The 22,612-nt window shown below is 44.1% G+C and overlaps 1 protein-coding gene across 1 annotated transcript in view; it reads left to right on the top strand.

The window, feature by feature from the left end:
* The first annotated feature begins 2,681 nt into the window (after positions 1–2,681).
* The window catches only part of LOC138612513 (DENN domain-containing protein 2A), a 38,720-nt gene continuing 18,789 nt past the window's right edge, over positions 2,682–22,612 (top strand). The window contains exons 1-2 of the mRNA XM_069685820.1: positions 2,682–3,037; positions 20,178–20,264. Of these exons, the coding sequence (XP_069541921.1) occupies positions 20,179–20,264 (86 nt within the window). The 5' untranslated portion in view covers positions 2,682–3,037; position 20,178. The remainder of the gene's footprint in view (positions 3,038–20,177; positions 20,265–22,612) is intronic.

Below are 22,612 nucleotides of genomic sequence, written 5' to 3'. Positions count from 1 at the left end.
TGACGATCTGTAACCAGAAAAATGTCTAAAGATTCTATGAAGATCAATGAAAGTTGATTATTTTGTCTTATAGTTTCAGCTCTGAGCAATATAAGGAGACAACATAGAAATAGGGGGCATGTGGTCATACAGTATGTCGGCTGTAAAACTGCAGGAAATTAAACACCTACACTTTCCAGCTGGCTTTTGATTATTTGTTGACAGGCAGAGCGAAGTTTGCAGTATGTGGTCTTGGCATTAATGGAAGTGGCGCTTAAATGTACTTCCTGGTAGGATGCTGCTTTGTAATTTCTCTGCAGTACTGGTATGGCTGTTAAAATCAGTGTCTGGCTCATAAAGGAAAGGAGGGTGCAGGAAACAAAACACACCCTGGGTTTGATTTCATTGTCATTTCCTCTGCTTTAATCAGAAGTGTTGCAGACAGCCCACCATGCACCATCGAGGACTGAGAACAAGTTCCAGCCATGTTCCCAGTCACGGTGTGAGTCCCCTGGACAGTGGGCCCGGTACGCTCCCAGGATCCCAGCTGTGGGCTCGATAGAGGAATCAGCAACACAATAAGGTAGGATAAACGCCAAACAGATGTTACTAGCCCCCACCTCCCACCATGTTCCCCCCACAGCCATTGATGGACAAGCCAGGCCTTTCAGATCTCTCTTGCATTTCAAAGGGGAGGTCAGGGTTTGGGCTCAGGGGTCAGCAGGATAGTTGCTCTGCTGAGGTGATGCTGTTTGACGCTTTATGAAGGCTGCTGAGTAGAATGATGCAGCAGAGGCACCTACATGTATTTGTATAGAGACGCTTTGCTGTATATGAAAGGTGAAATGAAATCACAGGCAAACCCAGATAGTTGTGAATATTTTAACGGTGGAAAGTAAATACAGTTCATAAGCACTACTAGAGTAATTCCACACTTTCATACTCCACTTCCACTACAAAGGGATTTTACTTCCACTATATAACGATTGTAGTATTCAGTTACTTTGCAGTTTAACACTTACACTGATTTGTTACACGATTAATCCTTTTGTCAGCACATTTTTTAATCACAATCTTCAAACTGCTTGTTTTCAATGACATACACTACCAGTCAAAAGTTTGGACACACTTTCCCATTCACTTGTATGAGAGAATGTGTCCAAACTTTTGACTGGTAGTGTACAGTCCATAATCTGGAGATATCCAATTCACAATAATAGAATACAAAGACAGAATAGAATACAAACTTACGTCCCAGATAACTAGACATCTACGGTTGGCTCCCTTTGTCACGGTTATAACTCTTGATTTTCCTCGCTGATGGCCATTTTCCTTTTTAGACTGTTTGCCTTCATCTGAGCGTCGAATTTGTTTCTTTTTCTTTGGATTTTCACTTATTTTTGAAGTTGTATCTGTAGTCATCCATCTTTTCTTTGTTTGTTCAGCCATAGTAGATTACTGTTTACTCGCAACACTTGCAGAGACCGTAAAAGCAGCCGCTTAGCTCCGCCTACTCTCTCTGGCAGACCAACCACTGCTGGGTGATGGAAAACGCGTCACTAACTGGGCGCCGCTTGTGATTTTTTCTGCGAAAGTCGCCACAGGAACCCAGTCTGTAATACTGCAAATGCAAAGGCTTTCATCAGTGGGCCATAGGCTCAATCACCATTGTGTTACCTCATTTGGTGATAGATAGAGACTTAACAGGCATTTATTTAAATGGACATCATTGAGATTACATCTTTACAATTAAACAACTGTTGAAACACGTAATTTTATGTTCGGCCACTCGACTATTAGACTCTTCGATCACTTTTTTAACCTCCATATTTCTCTTTGCCCAAAAGTTACTGATACTTAAGTGATCACAATATCTTTAGTGAAACATTTAAATCTGTGTCTTAATGGCTGCATATTTACATCGAAGTGGAATCTCTAAATGTCTTTTACATCATTTAATAAATGAAAATATATCTGGAAACATGTGTAACAGTGGACTGGCCAAAGAGGACCCGTGGGGTTGAAAAGGTTAATGATTAATCCCACTGGTCATCAGTATTCATGTCCAGTCTTGTTTCCTCCTCTCTCACTTTTTTGTCCTTCATTCTTCCTACAGGAGCAGTGAGTTCCTCTGCAGCGCTGGTCCTGGCGCTGTGCGGGTCTCTTTATTCTTTCACGGAGCAGAGGTCAGCGGTAATCAACCCAAACACTGCCAAACCATTTTCCGACACAGCATTCAGCACACACCACTTCTACACGACTTGTATTTGTTGTTGTTGAGTGGCACATGTGAACCAGTAAACAAACATCTCACAGAGATAAAATAGATGAACATGTTGTCCCCTCATTGAGACAGGAGGAGGGGCCCTCGGGCTCTTTAATTGGCTCCCGGAGGAGGTTTTTATTTATGTGTTCAGTTGTGCTCAGCTTTGCCCCTTCCTGCTCCATTCCTCTTTTTTTTTTTCTTCTGAGCAGGACACTCGGTTTCCCCAGCAACTAGAGCTCCAATCACCCCGGCCAGCTGCAGATTAGTTTAGCGGTGGGGGGTTGTGGTGGGTGGGAGGGGATGTGGAGGGGGGGGTGATGATGGAAAATGGAGAGGGAGGAGAGAGAGAGAGAGAAGGAAGGAGGGAGGGGGGTGGGAAAAGTTTGAGGAGGGGAGAGAGGAAGAGAAGGAGCTCCTAGCGTCAGTGAGAGATAGGAGCCCGAGTGAGTGAGTGTGTCTGAGAGCGGAGAAAGAGCTGTAAACATTTTATCCCTGAGGCTGCATGGGAGGAGGGATTTCACTGACTTTTCAAACTTTTTTGTGCGCTTTTTTTTGGAGCTGTGTCTTTCTCTGTGTGGGAGGTACAGGCAGGGGCTATGCTAAGTGAGAGAAGTCGGAGGCAGGGGTAGGGGTTTCAAACTGTGGAAGAGAGAGGGAGAGAAAGGAAAGAAGAAGAAGTACCCTGAAGGAAAAGAAACCATGCAAGTGGATGCTGTCTTCTGCAGGATCGGGTTACACAAAATGAGAAACTACTCCAAGAGCACATCATCAGGGCTCAACCAGCTCAGAGAGGTAATGTTGTACTTTTTAAAAGTCACTAATGTTGTAAAAATTGAGATTTCTTTCTATGCAGTTTATTAAACACACATGGATGTAGCTTATATATTTGTTAACAGCGATCAATCACCCGAACTAAAGTGATCTGCTCAGTCTAAAAGTCATTCATATCGCTTGAGGACCTTCATGTGCATCTACTCAGCCCTCTCACATATTCTCTGCAGTCTAAATGTACATGACCTTGAGTGTGTCAGCGAGTATGTGTGTGTGGTTATGCACAGAATGTACATCTGCTGCTTGTTTAAAGCAATATGGACGTTGATGTGGTTTAGTCTGTGTTTATTTGAGCCGTATTTCATTGTGGAGCGCCTTGGCTCCAGTTAAAGTATGCCTGAGTGTTGCTCAAGGAGCCGGTCTCAAACTGTCTGCACCAAGTCCATTACTGCTGCCCACAAGAGACTCACCGAGCACACGTGAGCACACACATACACATCCACTGAATGGCTGTCAGCTCTCATCTGCTTGTTCAACGAAAACAAAGTGTAGATAGATGGTGTGGTGACCATTTGGATTACAGTCACAGTGCACAGTCGAGCCGTCACATTCCAAACCGGCTTTTTTGAGGGGGGAGAGAGAGAGGAGAGGATAAGTGAGATGAGCATTCTTCACCGTGAACAAAGGCACCTCTTCATGCAGGGCCTGTATTGTTGTGAGGAGGCAGGCAGGGGTGGAAACCTCCCCAGGGAGGACGGAGGAGTTCAGCCTCAGGTGGCTCCAAAAAGTCAACTCTACAAGGATTAGGAGTTTGTTTTGAAGATTAACGAATGACCAGGCGTTATTGAAACTGTGCACATGTGGTCGTTTGGTTTTGAGCAGGCAAATAGGATGCAGGTGAAAAATTGGAGAGATGGTTAAACAGACACAGATGACAGCACTACCTGCAGTATCTTTTTAACCTTATGGATGAATGAAACAAATCACAATATCAGCCAAACTGTTCGATTGCAAAGTTATAAGAGAAAGTGTGTAAAAAGCAAACCACTAATTAACAGTGACATCACCGAAAACAGCTCAATCTGAGAATCATTGTTTACATGTAACGTACTGTGAGTGTCTGATGTTCCAAGAGGAAGAAATGGGATCATGATTCATATACTGACAAACAGTTGTTTTACTGGTGAATGCAACATGTGGAGTTTTTATTGTAAACAATCACAATTGTGTTTGGATTTTTCCGCAGATTTCACCCTTAAGGCCTCCAAAACATCTGGAATACATTTCCTACTCATAAAATATTTCTGATACTTTCTAAAGTCCGGGAATATTGTGAAATTTGCAACTTTCCCCCCCTTTATTGCTGTTTTGTTATCTTCCTGTCTCCAACTGACAATATGGTGAAACTCAGACAACTTCAACAGAACTGTTCTAAACCATCTCCTCTAATAGACAATGCTCGCCAATGCATTGAGCAAGTTAATCTACAGGACTAACCAGCAACTTATGTGATGTTTGCCAGCTGTGGTAGAAATGTCAGTTTCATTACTGCCGTCTGTAACCAGAGGAAATGTATAAAAAGTCGTGCATTTGCTTGTGGCATGCACATAAATTGTGTGTCTGCTTGTAGGACTCCTCATACAAACAATCTATAGATCATTTAATCAAAATATTGCTCTGCAGAGTTCCAATAGCGATTAAAGATGGGAGATGGCTTCAATACTGCCCAAAAATCTACTTGTTTATTCTCCTCTGAAACAGCCTGCACATTAATATTGTGTATTTTGCTACTAGCAACTAAAGTGGTTTAAAATGGTTAAAAGTGGAGAAGATCTTATTTCAGATAAATTATGATTAGGGGTGGGAATCGCAGGGTAACTCATGTTACGATATGATACGCGATACGTGGCCCACGATAACGATAATATCACTATATAGCGATTCTGCTGTCATTTATATATTGCAAGACAAACGTATAATAAATGTATAATACAATGAATCATGATTTGTGATTATCTTCGCTTTTGTCCGATTTATTTCTGTTCACGTTACCCTCATTGATGTCATAAGTGCCACTGCGAGGAGTCATGAAGTAGTGATGCTGTGAGTCAAAATCGCAGGAAAATCTGCATCGTATATTTGTAAATTTAAATATCGATATTTGGCACCATCCTAATGATAATTTTATTGGACAGGTCAGGACGACAATATATTGCTGTATCGATATTTTCTCCGACCCCTAATTACTATGTGTCATAAGCAAACAACAACAGTGCTGTGTAAGCAGAGAGTGTCAGATTGTCAAAGCTAGCAACGTGACGGACCAGATCAGTTTTTTCCAATCTAACATTTTAAGGCTGTATATGAAAAAAAAGAAAAATATTTATTAAGTTAAGATAATTAATCTTGGTTAAAAACACAAAATAAAACAGTTTAATGGTAAATCCTGAGTTTCTCTGATACACCTCTGCTGACACAGGACTTCAGGAGAGGCCTTGAGCCGAGCTGTAGCTATTGTTAGCTCAGGTCTTTGCTAGGTACTCAGCTTGTTTTATTGTAATATTATTTAAGTGTACTTAACAAGGCCATACAGTAAGGATAGCAATCATGCCACACACAGACAGGGTAACAACTGTTAATTCAATTTTTTCCATACTGATACTCAGAGGCGTGCTCGGACTTGGCCAATACTTAAGGTACCAGAATTGCTATCAGAAAGGGGAAAAAAAGAGTCCTTAAAGTTTAAAGCACATCTTTGTATCTGTGTATCAGTATGTTGTGACTCTCTTGATTTGAGTCAAATGCTGCTCTGTTGCATGTCATGTCACTGCGTGCAGCAGGAATGTCCTCTGTGTCCGATAGGCAGTGACCCTTAAGAGATGGTTATCAATCAGCCAACGTAATCCATCTCACGGGCCTTTGAGTTCAGCTCACTTGGCAATTATTAAACCCAAAAGCAAAAGCAATGGAACATGCAACACTGGAACATTAAATTGATTAAATGTGCTTTATTGTAACAGTAGCTGAAGTTCTGAACTTTATGTAGTGCCTCTTAAATTCTCTGTTATTTTCATATTGGCGTAAATGAACGGCTTCAGCAGGTTAATAGCAGTTTCACTGACTACACATCAACATTCCTCTGCTCTCCTGTTTCTGTCTGTCCTCAGGTTGTATTTACTCAACTGGGTAAGGTTGAGGGTTTATTGAATTGAGACTGGCTGCCTCTCTGGCGCTGTGAGGAGAAGGTTTATAGAGTTGGAGATAAAGACACAGGGACTGTCTGTCTGCAAGTCAGCAAGGTTGTAATAAGCAGGCTGCAATCTTGTAAATGGGCTCTGGTGTGGAGCCATTATGTGTGTATGTGTGTGTTACTATCACACACATAGTGGTCTGTCAGATTGGGTCAGTTGTTTACATTCTGAGTCAGGGGCAGAGGCTAACTGTCTGCATGACTGCTGTGCAAGACAATGTGCACTGTGGCGGAAGAGAGGGTATTTGTGACCTTGTGTGCATCACTCAGGATATTCACACACACAGTGTCCCTCCCCCTGTGATTCATTTTACCCTCAGACACACACTCATTCATTCTCAGGGCATCTTCTTCTCTAATTCATATTTTCCTCTCTTTTTTTTTCTTTTCACACCAAAATATTGACACACTCACACTCATGGCATTCTCACTTAGTGCCCATCTCTGTGACTCATGATTTCAAGCACACTCACTGACATAAACACCCCCTCTACACGTGCAAAACATACGCTCTTAAATCTGCTCAATGGAGGAATTTATCATTCGTGTGCATGCTTTGTGAGGAGGAAAAAAAGTCCTGAAATCTCCCAACACCAGATGTGCAGTATCGTGACAAGCCTGTCATCTCTCACAACTGAATCAGCGTGTTTTCTTTTTCTTGGAAGCATGCTGCAGTGCAGAAATCAGTCTTGATGATGGGTATGAGTCACAAGAGTGCACAAACTCATCCCTGAAAACAGAGTTGAGCCCCACACTGACACATTTACAAAAAAAGTTGGATGCCTGTTTTACATGCAGCCAGATTTACATTTACTTTTTGAACAGGCAATATAAGTGTCAATGTGTGTATTTGCGTATGGGCACATTTATAAGTACAGTACTGTACTTGTGTGTGTCTGTGGTTGTATGTGCATTTGCGTACCCATTTATCAGTGTTCCAACAAGTTAAAAGGAGCAATATTTCAGGTCCCCTGTAGGCCTAAGATAATTTCTGAAACCCACTTTATTAAGAGGTTAACATGTGTCTGCGTCTTTAAAGTAATGATCTCAAAGTTTTCATGTAAATAAATGTCTGTTAAGTCACTATCTATCGCCGAATGAGGTAACACAATGGTGATTGAGCCTATGGCCCACTGATGAAAGCCTTTGCTTTTTTAATATTAGGACTGCATGTCTGTGGCGACTTTCACGGAAAAAATCACAATTGCTGCCCAGTTAGTGACGCGTTTTCCATCAGCCAGCAGTGGTTGGTCTGCCAGAGAGGGTAGGCGGAGCTAAGTGGCTGCTTTTCAGGTTTTTGCAAGTTGCAAGTAAACAGTAATCTACTATGGCTGAACAAACAAAGAAAAGATGGATGACTACAGATACAACTTCAAAAATAAGTGAAAACCCAAAGAAAAAGAAACAAATTGGACGCTCAGATGAAGCAAACAGTCTCACATGCGACACTGTTTTGATATCTGGGAAGTTACCGCCGCCGCCGCCAAAGAGAAGAAACTGAAATCTTCAAGATTACAACTTTAAGTCTTGATACAAGATGAACCAACTTTACCTTTAAAAATAGTTCAGTCCTGAAATACTTCCACTTTTCACAAGCACTGGATGTTGTTCTTCTCTAAACTTGTGCCATCAGTCTAAACTTCTTTGTTAAAGCACATTATAGAGAAATGTCCAGACTTAGTAGAGTTGTAGAGTAATAGTCCCCTGTTTGTAATATAGGACATAAGTGTGTTAGTGTATGTTTGTGTGTGTGGCAGCGGATGCAGCCAGTGACATCTGTCTTCTCTATTCTTTTCTGCTCAGTGAAGTGACAGCAGGGCTTTAGGAGGTAACAGCCCCTCCACCCCTCCTCTTACAGGAACTGGCTTTTGACAGGCGCTCTGCAGGTCGGCCCGCAACTTAAAGACCCCAACGGGCCAATCTCCTGCCGTCCCCGAGCTGCTGTTGTTGCCACAGTGACACTAAGAATGTGCCCTGCGGTGATGGTGAAAGAATTCCTCTTGTTTCAAAGTTATGGTGGAGGGGGGGGTATTGTCTGTGATGATGGTAGATGGCCATGGGTTTTAGTCATGATCAAAAACAACCCTCACCCCCCTCCTCTCTCTCTCTCACTCACACATACACAGATGCATGGATAATGCAAACCATCTTAGACCGCCGTATTCTTGTCCTTGTAAGACTCAAACCAACACATATACATACATTCATGCATGGATAATGCATACCATCACACTGGATATTTGAGGCATCTGGCAGCTGGCCATGGTTTTTTCATTAGATGCACCCTTAACCCAGATACACACACACACACACCCACACACACATAAATATATATGCAAAAACTCTTTGTCAAGCAGCCCGTCGCTTGCAAGCTGTTGCTCTGTCTGGCAGTTTCCCTCTGCTGAGCGTCTGAGCTGAATTAGAAAGAAATTGAAACATGCCTCGTAAGAAGAATTTGCGACTCTAATCCGGACATTGAACAGGACATGGCAGGCTGCTTCCCCGTCCAGCTGTGTTGTTTAACCAGACTACGTTGCAGAATCTCCAGCAGGGTTCAGTCTGTAGAGAAGCAAACCCATGCAGATGAAGATTGTCCTAAAAGGCCTGTGTTTCCAGCTTGGTGTGGCTTTGCAGCTAGCGCCCACTGGGAGTGTGCGGCGTGGCATTGACTCCAAGCAAACACATGCAGAGGCAGACTCAGACGCAGACACGGAAATAAAGACCAGAGCATGCACGGACACATGGATACAAACACATGCCCGCACATGGTTTTACATCCGCTGACATCCTGTAAGTGCAACTGCACATGCATTTACCATTTGCTGAACATTCCCAGCTTGGAAAAAGAACTCGACGACGGCTGCCGTCTGGAAAGGAATGTGTCCATCTGGGTTCAAAGTGTGACTCTAATGTGGCTTTGCAGCTCGTTGATTAAGGCTTGTGCTGCCATGTTATAATAAGTATTCCAAGCAAAATGGGAAAAGGTTACCGCATGCTTTGTTAGTTTGGTTATATGAGGTGCGCGCGCGTGTGTGTGTACAATTTAAAATGGAAAAAGCTGTAAGAGCAATGACCTTCAAGTGATTTAAGGAGTTCCAGTCTACTTCTTCTCTCCTCTTGTCTTCTCCTGCAGCCATGGCGGAGAATGAGAGGAATTTTGTTTACCTGTCAATTAAGGGATCCACTCTATAATGAGAATTACAACAATGTTTGGAGGTTCATCCGAGTGTAACGACTTAATGAGTAGATACTCCAGACACACAGCAGACACAGGGGAGCTTTGATCGTACCGAATCGTTGCTAAACACTGTCTTGTTAAGTTCTAGAGCAGGGAAAGCAGTAGTTATCTCATTGTCTGTCTCAAGTGTAATGATGGCTGCAGTTATATCATTCTTTATTATACTGCTTTATAGTGGCTGAGACTTGTATCTATAACTGCAACTGTTGTTAATCTACATTAGTTGAATACTAAGTTTTGCGTTAGATTATTTCCCTCCTTTAAAGCAAAGTAGACGTGACTCATCAGAACAGGCCGCCTTCTTCCATTGCTCCATGCTCCACTTCGGATGCTCACATGCCCACTGCTTTTGGCTGTGGCTGTGGACAGGCTAGGCTGTGATGCACTGTCTGTTCTGACAGCTTTCTATCAGAACCAGCATTTTTCAGCAGTTTGAGCTTCAGTAGCTCTTCTGTTGGATCGGACCACACGGGCCAGCCTTCACTCCCCACGCGCATCAGTGAGCCTTGGTGGCCCTTAACTTTGTTACGGGCCCACTGGTTTTCCTTCCTTGGACCACTTTTGGTAGATTCTGACCGCTGCAGACCGGGAACACCCAATAAGAGTTGCCGTTTTGGAGATGCTCTGACCCGGTCGTCGAGCCATCACAATTTGGCCCTCGTCAAAGTCGCTAACATCCTTGCGCTTGCTCACTTTTCCTGCTCCCAACACTTTAACTTCAAGGACAAAATGTTCACTTGCTGCCTAACATACCCCCTACATGTTATGGCTGATTGGTGTCGATACTTTGGATCATTAAAAGAAACACTGAAACCAGAAAGTGCATATTGCAGCTGCATACACAACCTCCTTCCTCATTGTTCGTCAAGTATTTTGCTGCCTAAAATTCCAACTACAAAGCACATTTTCCACATGTTAAGTACAATTTGTCCTTCAGTTTAGTTTGGCTTGCCTCAGCGCTGCTAAAAGCCCCTCTTCATTTCACTCAGTTTTTCGTCCACTGGCGGTCTTGGCCCAGGCCCACGGTTGTCGGTCACGGGGTGTGTGGAGGTCAAAATTGTCTGCTCTGACTCTGACTCTGGAGTTTACACTCCGGAAGAGCACTTTCCCAAGCTCTCGCCTTGCTCGGCTCCCCGGGGGATCGGCGGCCGAATTATAAAAATCTGTTTCTGTGCAGGCATGCAGAGGAGCCGAGGAGCAGGGATGGGACGGGGGGGTGGGGGGCTGTTGTGGGAATTCTCAAGCGGAACCCTTAAACTGTGAAGGAGGGAGAAAACAGGAAGGAGAAGGGAAGGAGAGGATTTTGGCTTTGCAGCTCAGCTCAGAGACTGTGGCTTGGAGGAGAAATTGGATCTGAGGCCCAGAGAATAATGTTAGTGTGCTGAAGAAGCCAGGTTATTGTTGAAAGATCTGTCGGTCCGCTCGCTGCTGCACATTCACTGTGGCCGAGCCGGTTTTAAAGAGGGAAGGTTTTACCATTAGCCTTCAAGATCCCACATTGTGTGTCAGCACAATGTAATATCAGATGGCTATAAATACTGCGCACTGTAGGCAGTCGCTTTTTTTCTGACGGTGTATTAAATGACACTTCCTCACGTGTCTGTAAAAGCCAAGCCCTTTGGGTGTTGTTAACAGCAGAGACAGGTATTGTCTGAGGTGTAAGACATGCCATGTCTGTCTCCTGTGTCTAAGGGCAGACCACAGCAGGTATGTGTGTCTATCACCTTTAAAAACCTCATCCACTGAATTTCATTACTGTCTGCCAAACAGCAGAGCTCATTGCCAGGAAGGGCTGCATAGCGTCTTTTGTTTGGTGAGCTTTCCTGTCAGTGGCCTTACTTACTCTGTCAGTGATAATTTCGGCTTACTGAAACCACAGTGTTCAAACCACAGGTGCATGTACACCAGGGTCTTGTGTTTTACTGCAGGATGAGGCGATGAGTTGCACTAATTTGTCTTTGGAAGGTGGGCAGCTGAAGACCGAAATATTTAAAGGGAGAGCAGACTATAAAGTAATAATGTCGAAGATTTTCATGTGTCTCTATCTATCGCCAAATGAGGCAGCACAATGGTGATTGAGCCTATGGCCCACTGATGAGAGCCTTTGCATTATAGTATTATTTTAGACTGGGTGTCTGAGGCGGAAAAAATCACAAGCGGCGCCCAGTTAGTGAAGCGTTTTCCATCAGCCAGCAGTGGTTGGTCTGTCAGACAGAGTAGGCGGAGCTAAGCGGCTGCTTTTCGGGCCTCTGCAAGTGTTACGAGTAAACAGTAATCTACTATGGTGGAACAAAAAAAGAAAAGATCGATGACTACAGATACAACTTCAATAATAAGTGAAAATCCAAAGAAAAAGAAACAAATTCGACACTCTGATGAAGGCAAACAGTCTTTCTTTGATAGTCTATAACCTTGTTAGCAGCTCTGAGAGGCTGTGCTCAGGCGTGGCAGTGCTTTGGGCCACATAGACTTACATTGCCAAGGAACTTTGCTCCTTTTGTTGATAAAACATGGACAGAAACAGTGGAAATGGTCGGTGCAAGTATTTAAAACTCCTACAGATAGTTATTTGTCTGAGGTAAGGAAGGTATAGCTGAAGACAAGTCCTCTATCTTATCTTGAGGATTAATTTAGGTTTCAGCTCCCAATATGCTTTTAAAAAAGAATAGTTTTAGAGGCGGCTGTGGCTCAGTGGTAGTTGTCGTCTCTCAAGAGGAAGGTTGGCAGTTCGATCCCTGACTGCTACAGTCTACATGTAGAAGACACTGAACCTCCTATGTGCATAGATCCTTAATGGAGACTGTAAAATCGCTATAAGTGGTTCAAAGACTAGAAAAGCGCAGTCCATTTACCATTAACACTGTGTTAGCCAGTCACATGTAAAGACATTGCTGTTAATAATTGTTCTGATTGACCACACTTGGGCCACACAGGATGAAAAGCCTGATGTCACAGAGGGAGATGAGACCTGTAAAGATGGGGAAAATATTCAGGCGTTCATTGTGCAAGTGAAAAGGTTTGGAAGTAGTGAAGTGTACAGATAAAGGTTCAAACCCTGCTTTCATTCTCACCACTGGACCTCTGGCCAGTTCCCTGCAGTTAAATGTGTCATGACTGTTGTTTTGTCTGTGTTGGAAAGTTACTAAAATTCCCAGATTCCTTTCCTGTAGTTTCAGATGCTGTTGGATCCACGAAGCACTTTTGTTTGAAGCGCACAGAGGACTTTAGCATCACAGAATCTTACGATGCTGGCTGAAGCAGGAGTCGTGCTTCAGCTCCAAATGTAACAACTGTGGAGTTTTGTAGTTTTGGATTTTAACAGAAGCAGTGTCGGACGGGGTTGTCCAAAGGGGGAGAAGTTTAAAAAAGCGGGCCCTGGGAAGAGTTGGCATGGGCACTGGTCTGTAGAGCCAGCCGAGTAATTGGGAGCAGACTACAGATGACTCAGGAGCTCTCCTGATGTCTGTTTGGAGGAGGGACTGACAAAGCTGTGGGAGGGAATTGAAGGACAGATGCTGCGACTCGTAACATGACACCCTCTTCCAGATGGGGGGATAGAGACAGATTTGTTTGCTCTGCCTCCAAGACGGATTAATACTCCTCCTCCACTCCTCTTTCTCTTCTCACTGGGATGATCTTTTTCTCTGCTAGAGAGGCTTCTCTTCTCATCATTGAGCTACTTAAAGCCTCTTTGTATATATCGGGCATAAGTAAAAACATTGTTGAGATGGAGGAATTCATTTATAATCCTGTTTTCCACCAGGTCAGTCCAGGTTTCTCCATCAGCCAACAATGTCAAAAGCTGCCCCTTCAAACTCCTGTCTTGAGAGGGGCTTATCACTCTGAAGACTTTAGCGCATCATTAAGCTGCAGGCCGCTCCATTTGCAGTCAGCAGAATGTGGAGTGGAAACCACAATCTCCAAAGGGAAAGGCAGGCCTTCCCCATTAAAAGCCTGTGGTTAAACTGTTACAGGATGGTCATTTATAAGCTCTGACAGGTGGAACAAGTGAGTGGGACTTTTAGGAGGATTTTGCTGAGTTTGTCTGGAGTTTTCCTTCCGTTCGCCGCCATTTTGACCTTGTGGAAGTCCGAGCTGTCCCATTTATCAACAACTAACTCTTACTGTATGGGTGAATTCTTCAGCAAGAAAACCTTAATTTCAGGTGACGCATGAGGTCAGTCCTACTTCCTCTTCCTATAAGTCACACCACGCAACACAAACAAGAAATCTAACTCCTCTTTTCATACATTAGAAGCCTCCTAAATAGTGTAGCATTCTGTCTCCTGGTTGTGCCTGTGCGCTATAATTACGTCCGCAGTGGCTTTTTCTGTGGCTCAAATTATAATTAAGGTTTGTTTGTGCATTTCTTGAGGTAATACTTCGGCCCGTTCTTCCAGCTCTCAAGGGGTTCGAGCGTAGACACCCAGGCCGTCAGGAGTCTCAGATATAAACTGCAACCACAATAACAAGAAATGCTTTATGTGTGGCGTTGGAAATACAACAATGGTTACTCGTGTTATATTTAGAGTAGATTGATAAGCAAAAAAACATGCCGGGAGGAATTGATTGTTTGTGGTATCCCTCCGCCGGTTCCTGTCTGGTTCTGTGGCTAACCCAGTTTCAATGCTGTCTCACGTCCATCCTCTTCTAACAATGGAGGGAGCAGGGGGGAGAAGTGGAGGGGCAAGAGGACGGCACAGCGGGGCAGGCGGACTCTCGTTGGGTTTGGACACTGGAGAGTGGGACGGCTTGTGCATGCACGCTACCTTTGTCCTGCAAGGCCTGATTCTGATCCACTGTACAACATAGATTGCATGTATTTTGATTGCTGAGATAACATATAGATTAATAGACAAAGAGAGTAAGTTGATAAATTAGACTATGATGCGTTCTACAGGTAAAAGCATGCATGTGGCGATACATGTCGAGATACAGGCGCATATAGTCAGAGCTGGCCTGTTTGGCTCATGTCCAAGGCCTTTCTATGAAATCAGCTTGGGAAAGCAGCAGGGGCCCCGAACAGGACAGGGAGACAGAAACAGAGAGAGAAAAAGAGAGAGGGAGACTGCAGAGCTGCAGATAAAATTCCATTGTTTATTTGCCGACCCTCTCGTTCCCTCCCCCTCTCCATACATCCCTTCCTTCACCGTCAACCCTTCCTTTTCTACTTCTTCAGGAACTATACAAAAACCATGTCAGGTCAAGGCAGCGTGTCAGTCATTGGAAAAATCCCCCATATCGCTCAAACCAAATACTTCATGTCAGATCTGGAAACCCCGGAGTGCTTGAAACAAATTGGCTGCACATGAATGCCATGGGCAAGATGCATTTCAGTATGAAAGCGGCTAAGGATTAAAAATCAGTCGCCTCCTGCCCTTCCCTCGTATCCGTCACTCCCTCGTCCATCATACTTTTGTCCCCACAAGTCAAAAGACTGAGTGGGAATGAAAGAGAGAGAAATGAAAGAGTGGAGGACATGGAGGGTAAAAAGCAGCCAACTTTGCCATTCCAGAAAGAGCTGGCTAAATGTGCAGTGGTGCGTTAAATTGATCGCAGGCACAAGCTTTGGCACATGCTATAGTAAGCCACATCTTGTAGGGGTTAAGTTTCCCAACTCTGCGTGGGTGCAGAAAGAGAAAGAGGAAAATAAATCATCTTTTTTTCCCTCGCAGTGTATTCCCATTCCCACTTTGAGCTGTCATGTTCTCTCCCTGTCCCAGTGAAACCTCACTCATAAGGATGACAAGTGGTTTCAGGGGATACCTCTGTAACTTCTGTGACTCCATGTCCTGATCACTGTGAAATGCAGCGTGGGCTGTGAGCGACTTTACCCTTTTTAGGTATTTCGGAAAAAAACACAGAAAAACTGAGCAGTTTGAAGGAAGAACAAGCACGGGATGATGATGTCATGGTATTAGCTGTTTCTGCAGGGCCGGACAGAGGGATGGAGGGACATAGGGATAGAGGGGAGGATGAAATCTTTATGAGAAGCAGCTGTTGGGGAGAGGCGGGCAGGCTTCCAGAGCACTAAAGGAGCAGCCTGCCAACAGCTCGCTGACAACAACTCGGAGGTCTGATAAAGCTGGCTGCGAAACACTGACAACACCTCTTGCATGGAATGATAACTCTAATAGCAAAACTTTGAATAAATGCAGAAGCAAAAGCTGTCAAGCTAAAAAAGCAAGTAAGATGCAAACCAAAATGCAGACTGAGTATTAGAGAGAGAGAGATAACACGTGCTGTTAACAGCCAACTCATAACTGACACAGCTAGAAGAACGATTTATCGAGGAATATTTGGTGTGTGTGTGTGCCCGGTAATATTGCCATTAAATAACCCCAGGCTGGTTGGATGAGAGAGCCAGCTGTGGTGCAGTGGTTGACGCTGTCGCCTCACAGCGAGAAGGTTCCTGATTCGAATCCCAGTTCGGACGTAGGGGGCCTTTCTGTGTGGAGTTTGCATGTTCTCCCCATTCTTCCCTCCGGGTACTCCGGCTTAATTGGTGACTCTAAATAAAGTCTGCAGGTGTGAATGTGAGCATGAATGGTTGTCTGTCTCTATGTGTCAGCCCTGTGATTGACATGGTGATCCTTTCAGGTGTAGCCCCAATGACAGCTGGGATAGGCTCCAGTGCCCCACAGCCCAGAACAGGATAAGCGGTATAGATAATGGAAGGCTGGTTGGATGAGATATCTGCTTGCTGGCTAACACGCTGTACATAAGTGTGCCAAGTCTTTGTGAATCAAGGATTCATGTAATTCTATGGGTAGAATAGGGTGAAATAGGGTTTAGTTTACACAGGGTTCCAGATATGTGGAGCTTGGAGTCAATATAGAGGCCTGTTCTACGGAGAAGGGTCTAAATAAGTTATACGTATCATAATCATCCTAACCCAAATGGCTCTGTTGACTAAAATGGGAATTGGACATATAATTCAACTTGTAAGTTTTCTGGTCTTTGTCATACCAGGGGTATGGCTCCACTGATAGTATTGCCATTCAATTGGGCTGTTTGTCCATTGGCCATTTTGTAACGCAAGCAAAAACAGTCATGCTCACTTTAGGTTGACATTTTCCACAATAACATCATGTCTGTGAAGGTTCTCAGTTGGGTCATGGTAATTCTAAGATTAATCTAGAAGGCCAGTAGTTCTTGAAGACGTTTCACCTCTCATCTGATATTCTTCAGTTCTAAACTGAGCTAGAAATATAAACCTCTGTGGGTCATTATGCTAATACATGTGTAATCAAGGGAGAGTCGTTAACCTGGGCTGTGGACCTAACGGCACCGAGAGTTGTTAGCACCCTGTGGTGTTGGTGGGTTGTTGGCAGGATCATGGGAACGTCAGCCAAGTCCAGTTGCCTTTTGGATTAAGCTTAGAGTCATAATAACAGTAGCAACATGATAAAATGTAGCTCAAGGAATGCTAAGCAAAAAGCTAACTTAGCAGCTAAGCCCAAAGCTGCCTGTATGCTTTATCAGAAAGGCTCATCACATGGTGGAAAAGATTTGGAAATGACATCCAGACTTACCTCAGACAGCAGTTAGCATGTGTGGAGGTGGCAAAGTTAGCACGGTTAGAAGGTCTTCCTATGTAGCTCTCTTTTCTTCATCCTTTTACAACTCAATGTTCCCTCCAGACCTGCCCTGTGGTCAATCTTAGACCTGCCTAAGTTAAAGCTACCATTGTCCTTACTCCCTCTGATTCCCTCTCTCCACTTTACTGTATATTTCTAAAGTGTTGGTGCTTGTTAATAACTGGGAAAAACAACATCCCTGTCTTACTGGTGTATGCACTTACATGTTTATAGGATCTGTCTGTGGCCAGATACCCAGTGTCCATCCTCTGATAGAGATCTCCTGCAGAGCTTGTTATGCAACTGATGCTCAGCTCTGATGCCCTGCGTCTGACCCCGGCTGCTGCTATCTCTGTCTAGTAAAGCCTCTGAGGCATTTAAGGTTTGTTTGCTGTTCACTGAACACAAATCTTTCTTCATCTGGGGCAACGACTGGAGGTTATCCTTCATGAAATATACCTTTGTAATGGTTTTTATCTGAAGGTCAATAAGCTAAAAACAAGTTTCAACAGGTGATTCTGGGAACAGAAGGTTTTAAACCAGTTGTGTTTTAAGGGACAAAATACATACTTTCCTTTGCCTTCATCACCCAACTACTGATTACAGCAACAATACCACTTCCTCTTCCTCTGCAGCAGCGTCCACAGTCCGTCACACCTCACAGGGCTAAGGCTAAAGGGGGCTGGGCACGCTGAGGTCTTTTGGGTCGCAGTTTCCCGTGATGTTTTTATTGGACTCAGCAGATGGCTTCCCTCAGCCCCTGCATTGTTATGGTGGCCATCTTGCTCTGAGGGTCAGGGTTAACAATAGTTGCCTATAGCTGTAGGAGACAAAAGCCTTCACTGCTCCCGAATGGAGTTTCCTCAGTAACCGAACGCTGTAAAACTGGCAATGCTGTCAAATTTACTGCTTTTTACGAGACGCAGAAGACACTACCGCTGGTGAGGTTCAGGCGAGTGCTGGGAAGCACTGTGTTCATGCATGAGTCAAGTTTGAGAAATGTGAAAGCCCAGTAAGTAAGAATTGTGTGAAATCACCAAATTACCTTTTAAGGCACTAAAATCTCCACTTTCTGTTTTGGCCTCAGGGCTCCAAACAGTGAAGCGGGACAGCCTAAAAGCCTTCACTGTTTTCATAGTGCAACAGTATACTTGTATTATTCTTTGCAATATCCACTTTCCTCTTTAGTTTTGACAACCCCTGTCTTCCCATCCCCCCTCTCCTCTTCAACATGCTCCTCCTTCACGTCTCCCATCGCTCCTCTCCCTCTGTGATATGCAACACCCCTCAAAACCAGGAAAAATGTAACTGTAAAACTAGAAGGCTCTATACATTCTTTGCAGTCCCCCTTTGCAACCCCCCCCCCCCCCCCCCCCCCACCCTTTCCATGCAGGATTTCTGGCCTTCATTTCTGTTTTGGGTTTTAGTCAGGAGAAAAGAATCAGGAGGGGGAGGAAGGGAAAAAAATTGGTTGATGTTTCCCCTCAAACATGTGACCTCTGCTCGCCTCACAGCTGAAAATAATTTAGGCCTACAGGCCAGTGGATGGCTGACGCAAACACTCCTCCTCCTCCGCCAGGCCCTGGACTGGGGGTAGAGGGGGGGATTTGCTGTGAGCAAAACAAGCTAAAAAGATCAACGTGTTGTACTTTTAGTCTTCTTCTTGTCAGATGTAACCACAGCTTTTCCGTAGTGTCCGTTTGTTCTTTCATCCTGGAGGAGGAAAAAATACGAGCCCAGAATCCTTCCAAAACACTGGACCCAGAGGGCCAATTATGTTGTTAGCTAACGGAAGAGTTCAGCTATGTGGCTGCAAATGTTTACGTAATCCACCGAAATTATGGCTTTTTTTTTTTTGGACTTGCCTCGATGCCAGTTGGGACAACAATGTGTGGAATTCGGCTAAGTTAGGCTCAGATTCTCTACGTAGTCGGAGAGGTGTCAGGGTTAGCTAATGCACGTGTATTGGCGGAGGGATGTTGTGAAGGGGGGGCTTGGGCCGAGCAGTGCTCAGGAAATGTTTAACGGCCTACGGTATCCCAGCACATCTGGTTGAAGTCACACATGCTCACACATACATAAGTTGGTCTGGAGTATGGGAAGTTTGGCAGGATGTGTTTATCCATGTCCGTGTGTTTGTGTATGAGGCTTTGTGAGTGGGTGGCATCTATTAGAACTTTCTTCAGAACAAATCTTTTAATACCTGCTAACAGGAGTCCTCTCTCATGTTAACCACATCTGTGCCACATAGAGGCTATAGGCCCTCCTGCTCCATGCCAGCCCTCCACCAGCTTCTACAGGCCAAGGCATACAAGCTCTAATTTGATGTTACATACGGACGGTCTTGCTGGGCTCCAACTGGATCTGGTTTCATTATACTCTGACAAATAGACCAAGTAATAATTTGAAACCGGCCAAGCATGTCCTCTCACTCTCGCCTTGGCGCTACTTGTACATAATAGAGAACATAGGGAGATGTGTAGCGTTGGAAGAAGGAGGAAGTTCTGCGTGGAGGATTTGAAATGCAAAAACAACACTGACATTGAGTGATAACCTAATAGTAAAAAAGTTTTCCGTACTGCCGCATCGCTGGAGGAATCCAACGTGTGTTTCGTGTTACCAATCCTTGGAGCTTTGTTTTCAGCTGTATCCTCCAATTACAACGTTTTGGAGGGATGCTGTGCAACCTGTGAGGTCTGCCTCTCTGCCGCTCGGTTCAAGAAATGAGTTTGGCTCGCCACAGAAATGAGAGGTTTCAGCCATACGGCAGTTCACATCCACACAAGAGAGTAAAAACATTTCCATTAGGAGTCCTGAGGGAGCCGCTCTTCTTTTAACTTAACTCTCATTTGTCATTTTCTGCACCCGTCTGTTTTTTGTGTGTCATCATGTTTAATGTAAAAAAAGAAGCAGCTGTCTAAATTTAACAGTTTGTCTTGTAAATGTTTTTCTTTGCAGCCTCATGACCTATATGTTGAAATATACTGTAGGTTTGCTTTGCGTTCACATGTATTCCAACAAATGTAACTGTATACACTCATTCCATTATACAAATACGTTCTCCTAATTGACTGTGTCTCTGTGTCTTTACAGGATGCCAGCTGCTAGCACCATGACCGGTGGGAGGGCCCTGCTGCTCTGTACGAACACTGATAACTGTATCTACCAATCAGTTAACGGGTAGGCGACTCAGAATATTTTTAATTGGTCTGATTCTCTGTCTTTTTGTAATAAATGCATTCTTCAAAAACAGTGCAACATGATTATGCTGGTCATGACAGTAAACCACCTGTGGCCCCATCCACTCATTCGCTGGTATTGCTCGTGCCGTTGTTTCTCATTGTGCGATTCTCCATGCTGCTGGTTTTATGATGCAAAGTTAGACCTGTTTGTACTCGAGAACGGCATCAGCTTCTCCTGTTTTTCGGAATCAGAATCAGAAATACTTTATTAATCCCAGAGGGGGAATATTGTGCTGTAAACAACCCACTTGTGCCAGAGAGCTACCTAGGGATATCCTATGACCTCAGACTAGCTAGTGCAGTACAGCAGCCAGTATAGCAGCCGGTCCTCTTGGTATTGGTTCTGTTTGATTATCGTAAAGTGGCAAGAAACAGTTCTATACAGTATTTGCGAACCTTGGATGGAGTTATCATTACAAATAATCTACATTTACAGTAAAATATGTGGTTAGTTAAATATAAAAGTAAACTTTGACTCCCCAAAAAGTTAAAACACTCATTTTTGCACGTTTGTGACGGCACTGGTGACGACAGAGATTGATAACTATAGATCTACACCTTCCTATTTTCAATGTTGGGCAACATGTCTGATCCACGTCTGATACAACATCTACATGCAAAGATAAAGCTTTAAGGGACACACCGCCATCTCACAAGGAGTGAGCTTATCAAAACAGTAGCTCCTTTTACACTGCCAGTTCAAGGCGGAATAGTGGGGTGAAGTTGATCCTCCTCTGAGCTGGCATTGGAGGTAGTAACAAAAACGGCGAAACAGCGTCAGTGTAAACAGTGGAGCCAGCAGGGCGGAACAGCGCCTTCCGTAACGTTGGAATGCTGTGTAAAAGCACACACTATGGCAGCGTTACGCTGGCTTGGTTAAGTGTGAAATGGCAAAGGCAGCGTCGTTACGACTCTGTGGCGGAATCGCAATGTAGAAAGGGCTACAGTCCTGTTTGGTTCTGGAGGGAGCTCTATCAGCTTTGGCGTGATACCTCAAATTTTTAACAGAAGATCTGAGTAATGAACGTGAGGTGTGGGAGTGTGATCCAGAATAAGATCAAATATATCTCTTGAACATTCTTGTTTCTTTAAATCTATAATAGCTGAATCATCCTGTATGTAAGTGACAGAAGTTAGTGGTTGTTGTACACCTTGAAGAGAACGCCTGAACCTACTGTGCGCTGTTTGACCTACAAAGCTGATCCGAAACATGCTCTCTCAGGCATGAAAGCGATACCGCAGCATAACTGATGTGATTTATAATCCTTTAACTTTCCTCTACACATTTTCCAAAACATGTTGCTCTGACCTGAACTGCACTTTTCCTATAACCTTCATAAGGCTCTATACCGCTCGTAAGTAGCCTGGAAACATGTCTTTCCATTTGGGTCAGCAGTAAAACAATAGCAGGACTAGAGAGCAGAGCAGGGCAGAGTTGGCCATCTGGCATCTGGATACTGTTACTGCCCCCCTGCTGCCACTGTCTAATGCCCCTCTGACCGCTCTCTATGCGCCCTTCTGTCATCCTTGCAATATTCATGAGTGCTATTTAGATTGTAATGAAGGGATTTTGGCTTTTGCCAGTAGGAGGGATTGCCTAGTGGAAGATTTACTTGTCTTGAGGATCTGCCATGTTACTGTAGTTACCATTGCTCAACAATACATTCATCTCAGGGAGCTGCCAAACTATGGTATGCAGGAATATCATTACAATAAGTTGATTTAAAATCTTCTTGTTGCCCAACGTCCTAGTGTTAGCTGAGCTGGTCAGAGATGCTGTTGTGCCCATATACCCCCCGTCCCTCTTTCTGCACTCAGTGACCCTCCATCTCCATGCTCCACCCTTTCTTGGCTAGACTTGACACACTGCCCGTTTTTAATATCTGTCTGTCAGTCTCTTCATCTTGCTTAATCACAAACAGTTTTTTTAAACAGGGAAGTACACTATTAATTCCCCCGTCCATCTGCTCCACTTTTTCTATAACTCCTTTAAAGCACAGACCCCCACACACTCCTGTTCTCCTTTACTCGGCTTCTCTATCTGACCTAGTTTTTCCCCTCCGTTGCTTCATGCTTAAACTGCTGGGGGCGTGAAACAAGAAAGAAAAGGGGGAAGGGAGAGAAGGGTCAAACTAATAAAACCCAGAGCAATTTGGAAGCTAATTATCTGGTTTCCTCATTGAGCTTAGTTACAACATCACGTTATTTTTCTTTTCTTTAAAGCTCTCTGAGGAAACTCGAATCACTAATTTCCCCGTGAGATTTCCTCTTGATTTCATGACTGCT

This window comes from Semicossyphus pulcher, unplaced genomic scaffold (assembly GCF_022749685.1).
Source record: "Semicossyphus pulcher isolate SPU_LCO1_2020_fin unplaced genomic scaffold, fSemPul1.0.p SCAF_8, whole genome shotgun sequence".
Taxonomy (NCBI): Eukaryota; Metazoa; Chordata; class Actinopteri; order Labriformes; family Labridae; genus Semicossyphus; species Semicossyphus pulcher.
This window is presented reverse-complemented; position numbering and strand designations above follow the sequence as displayed.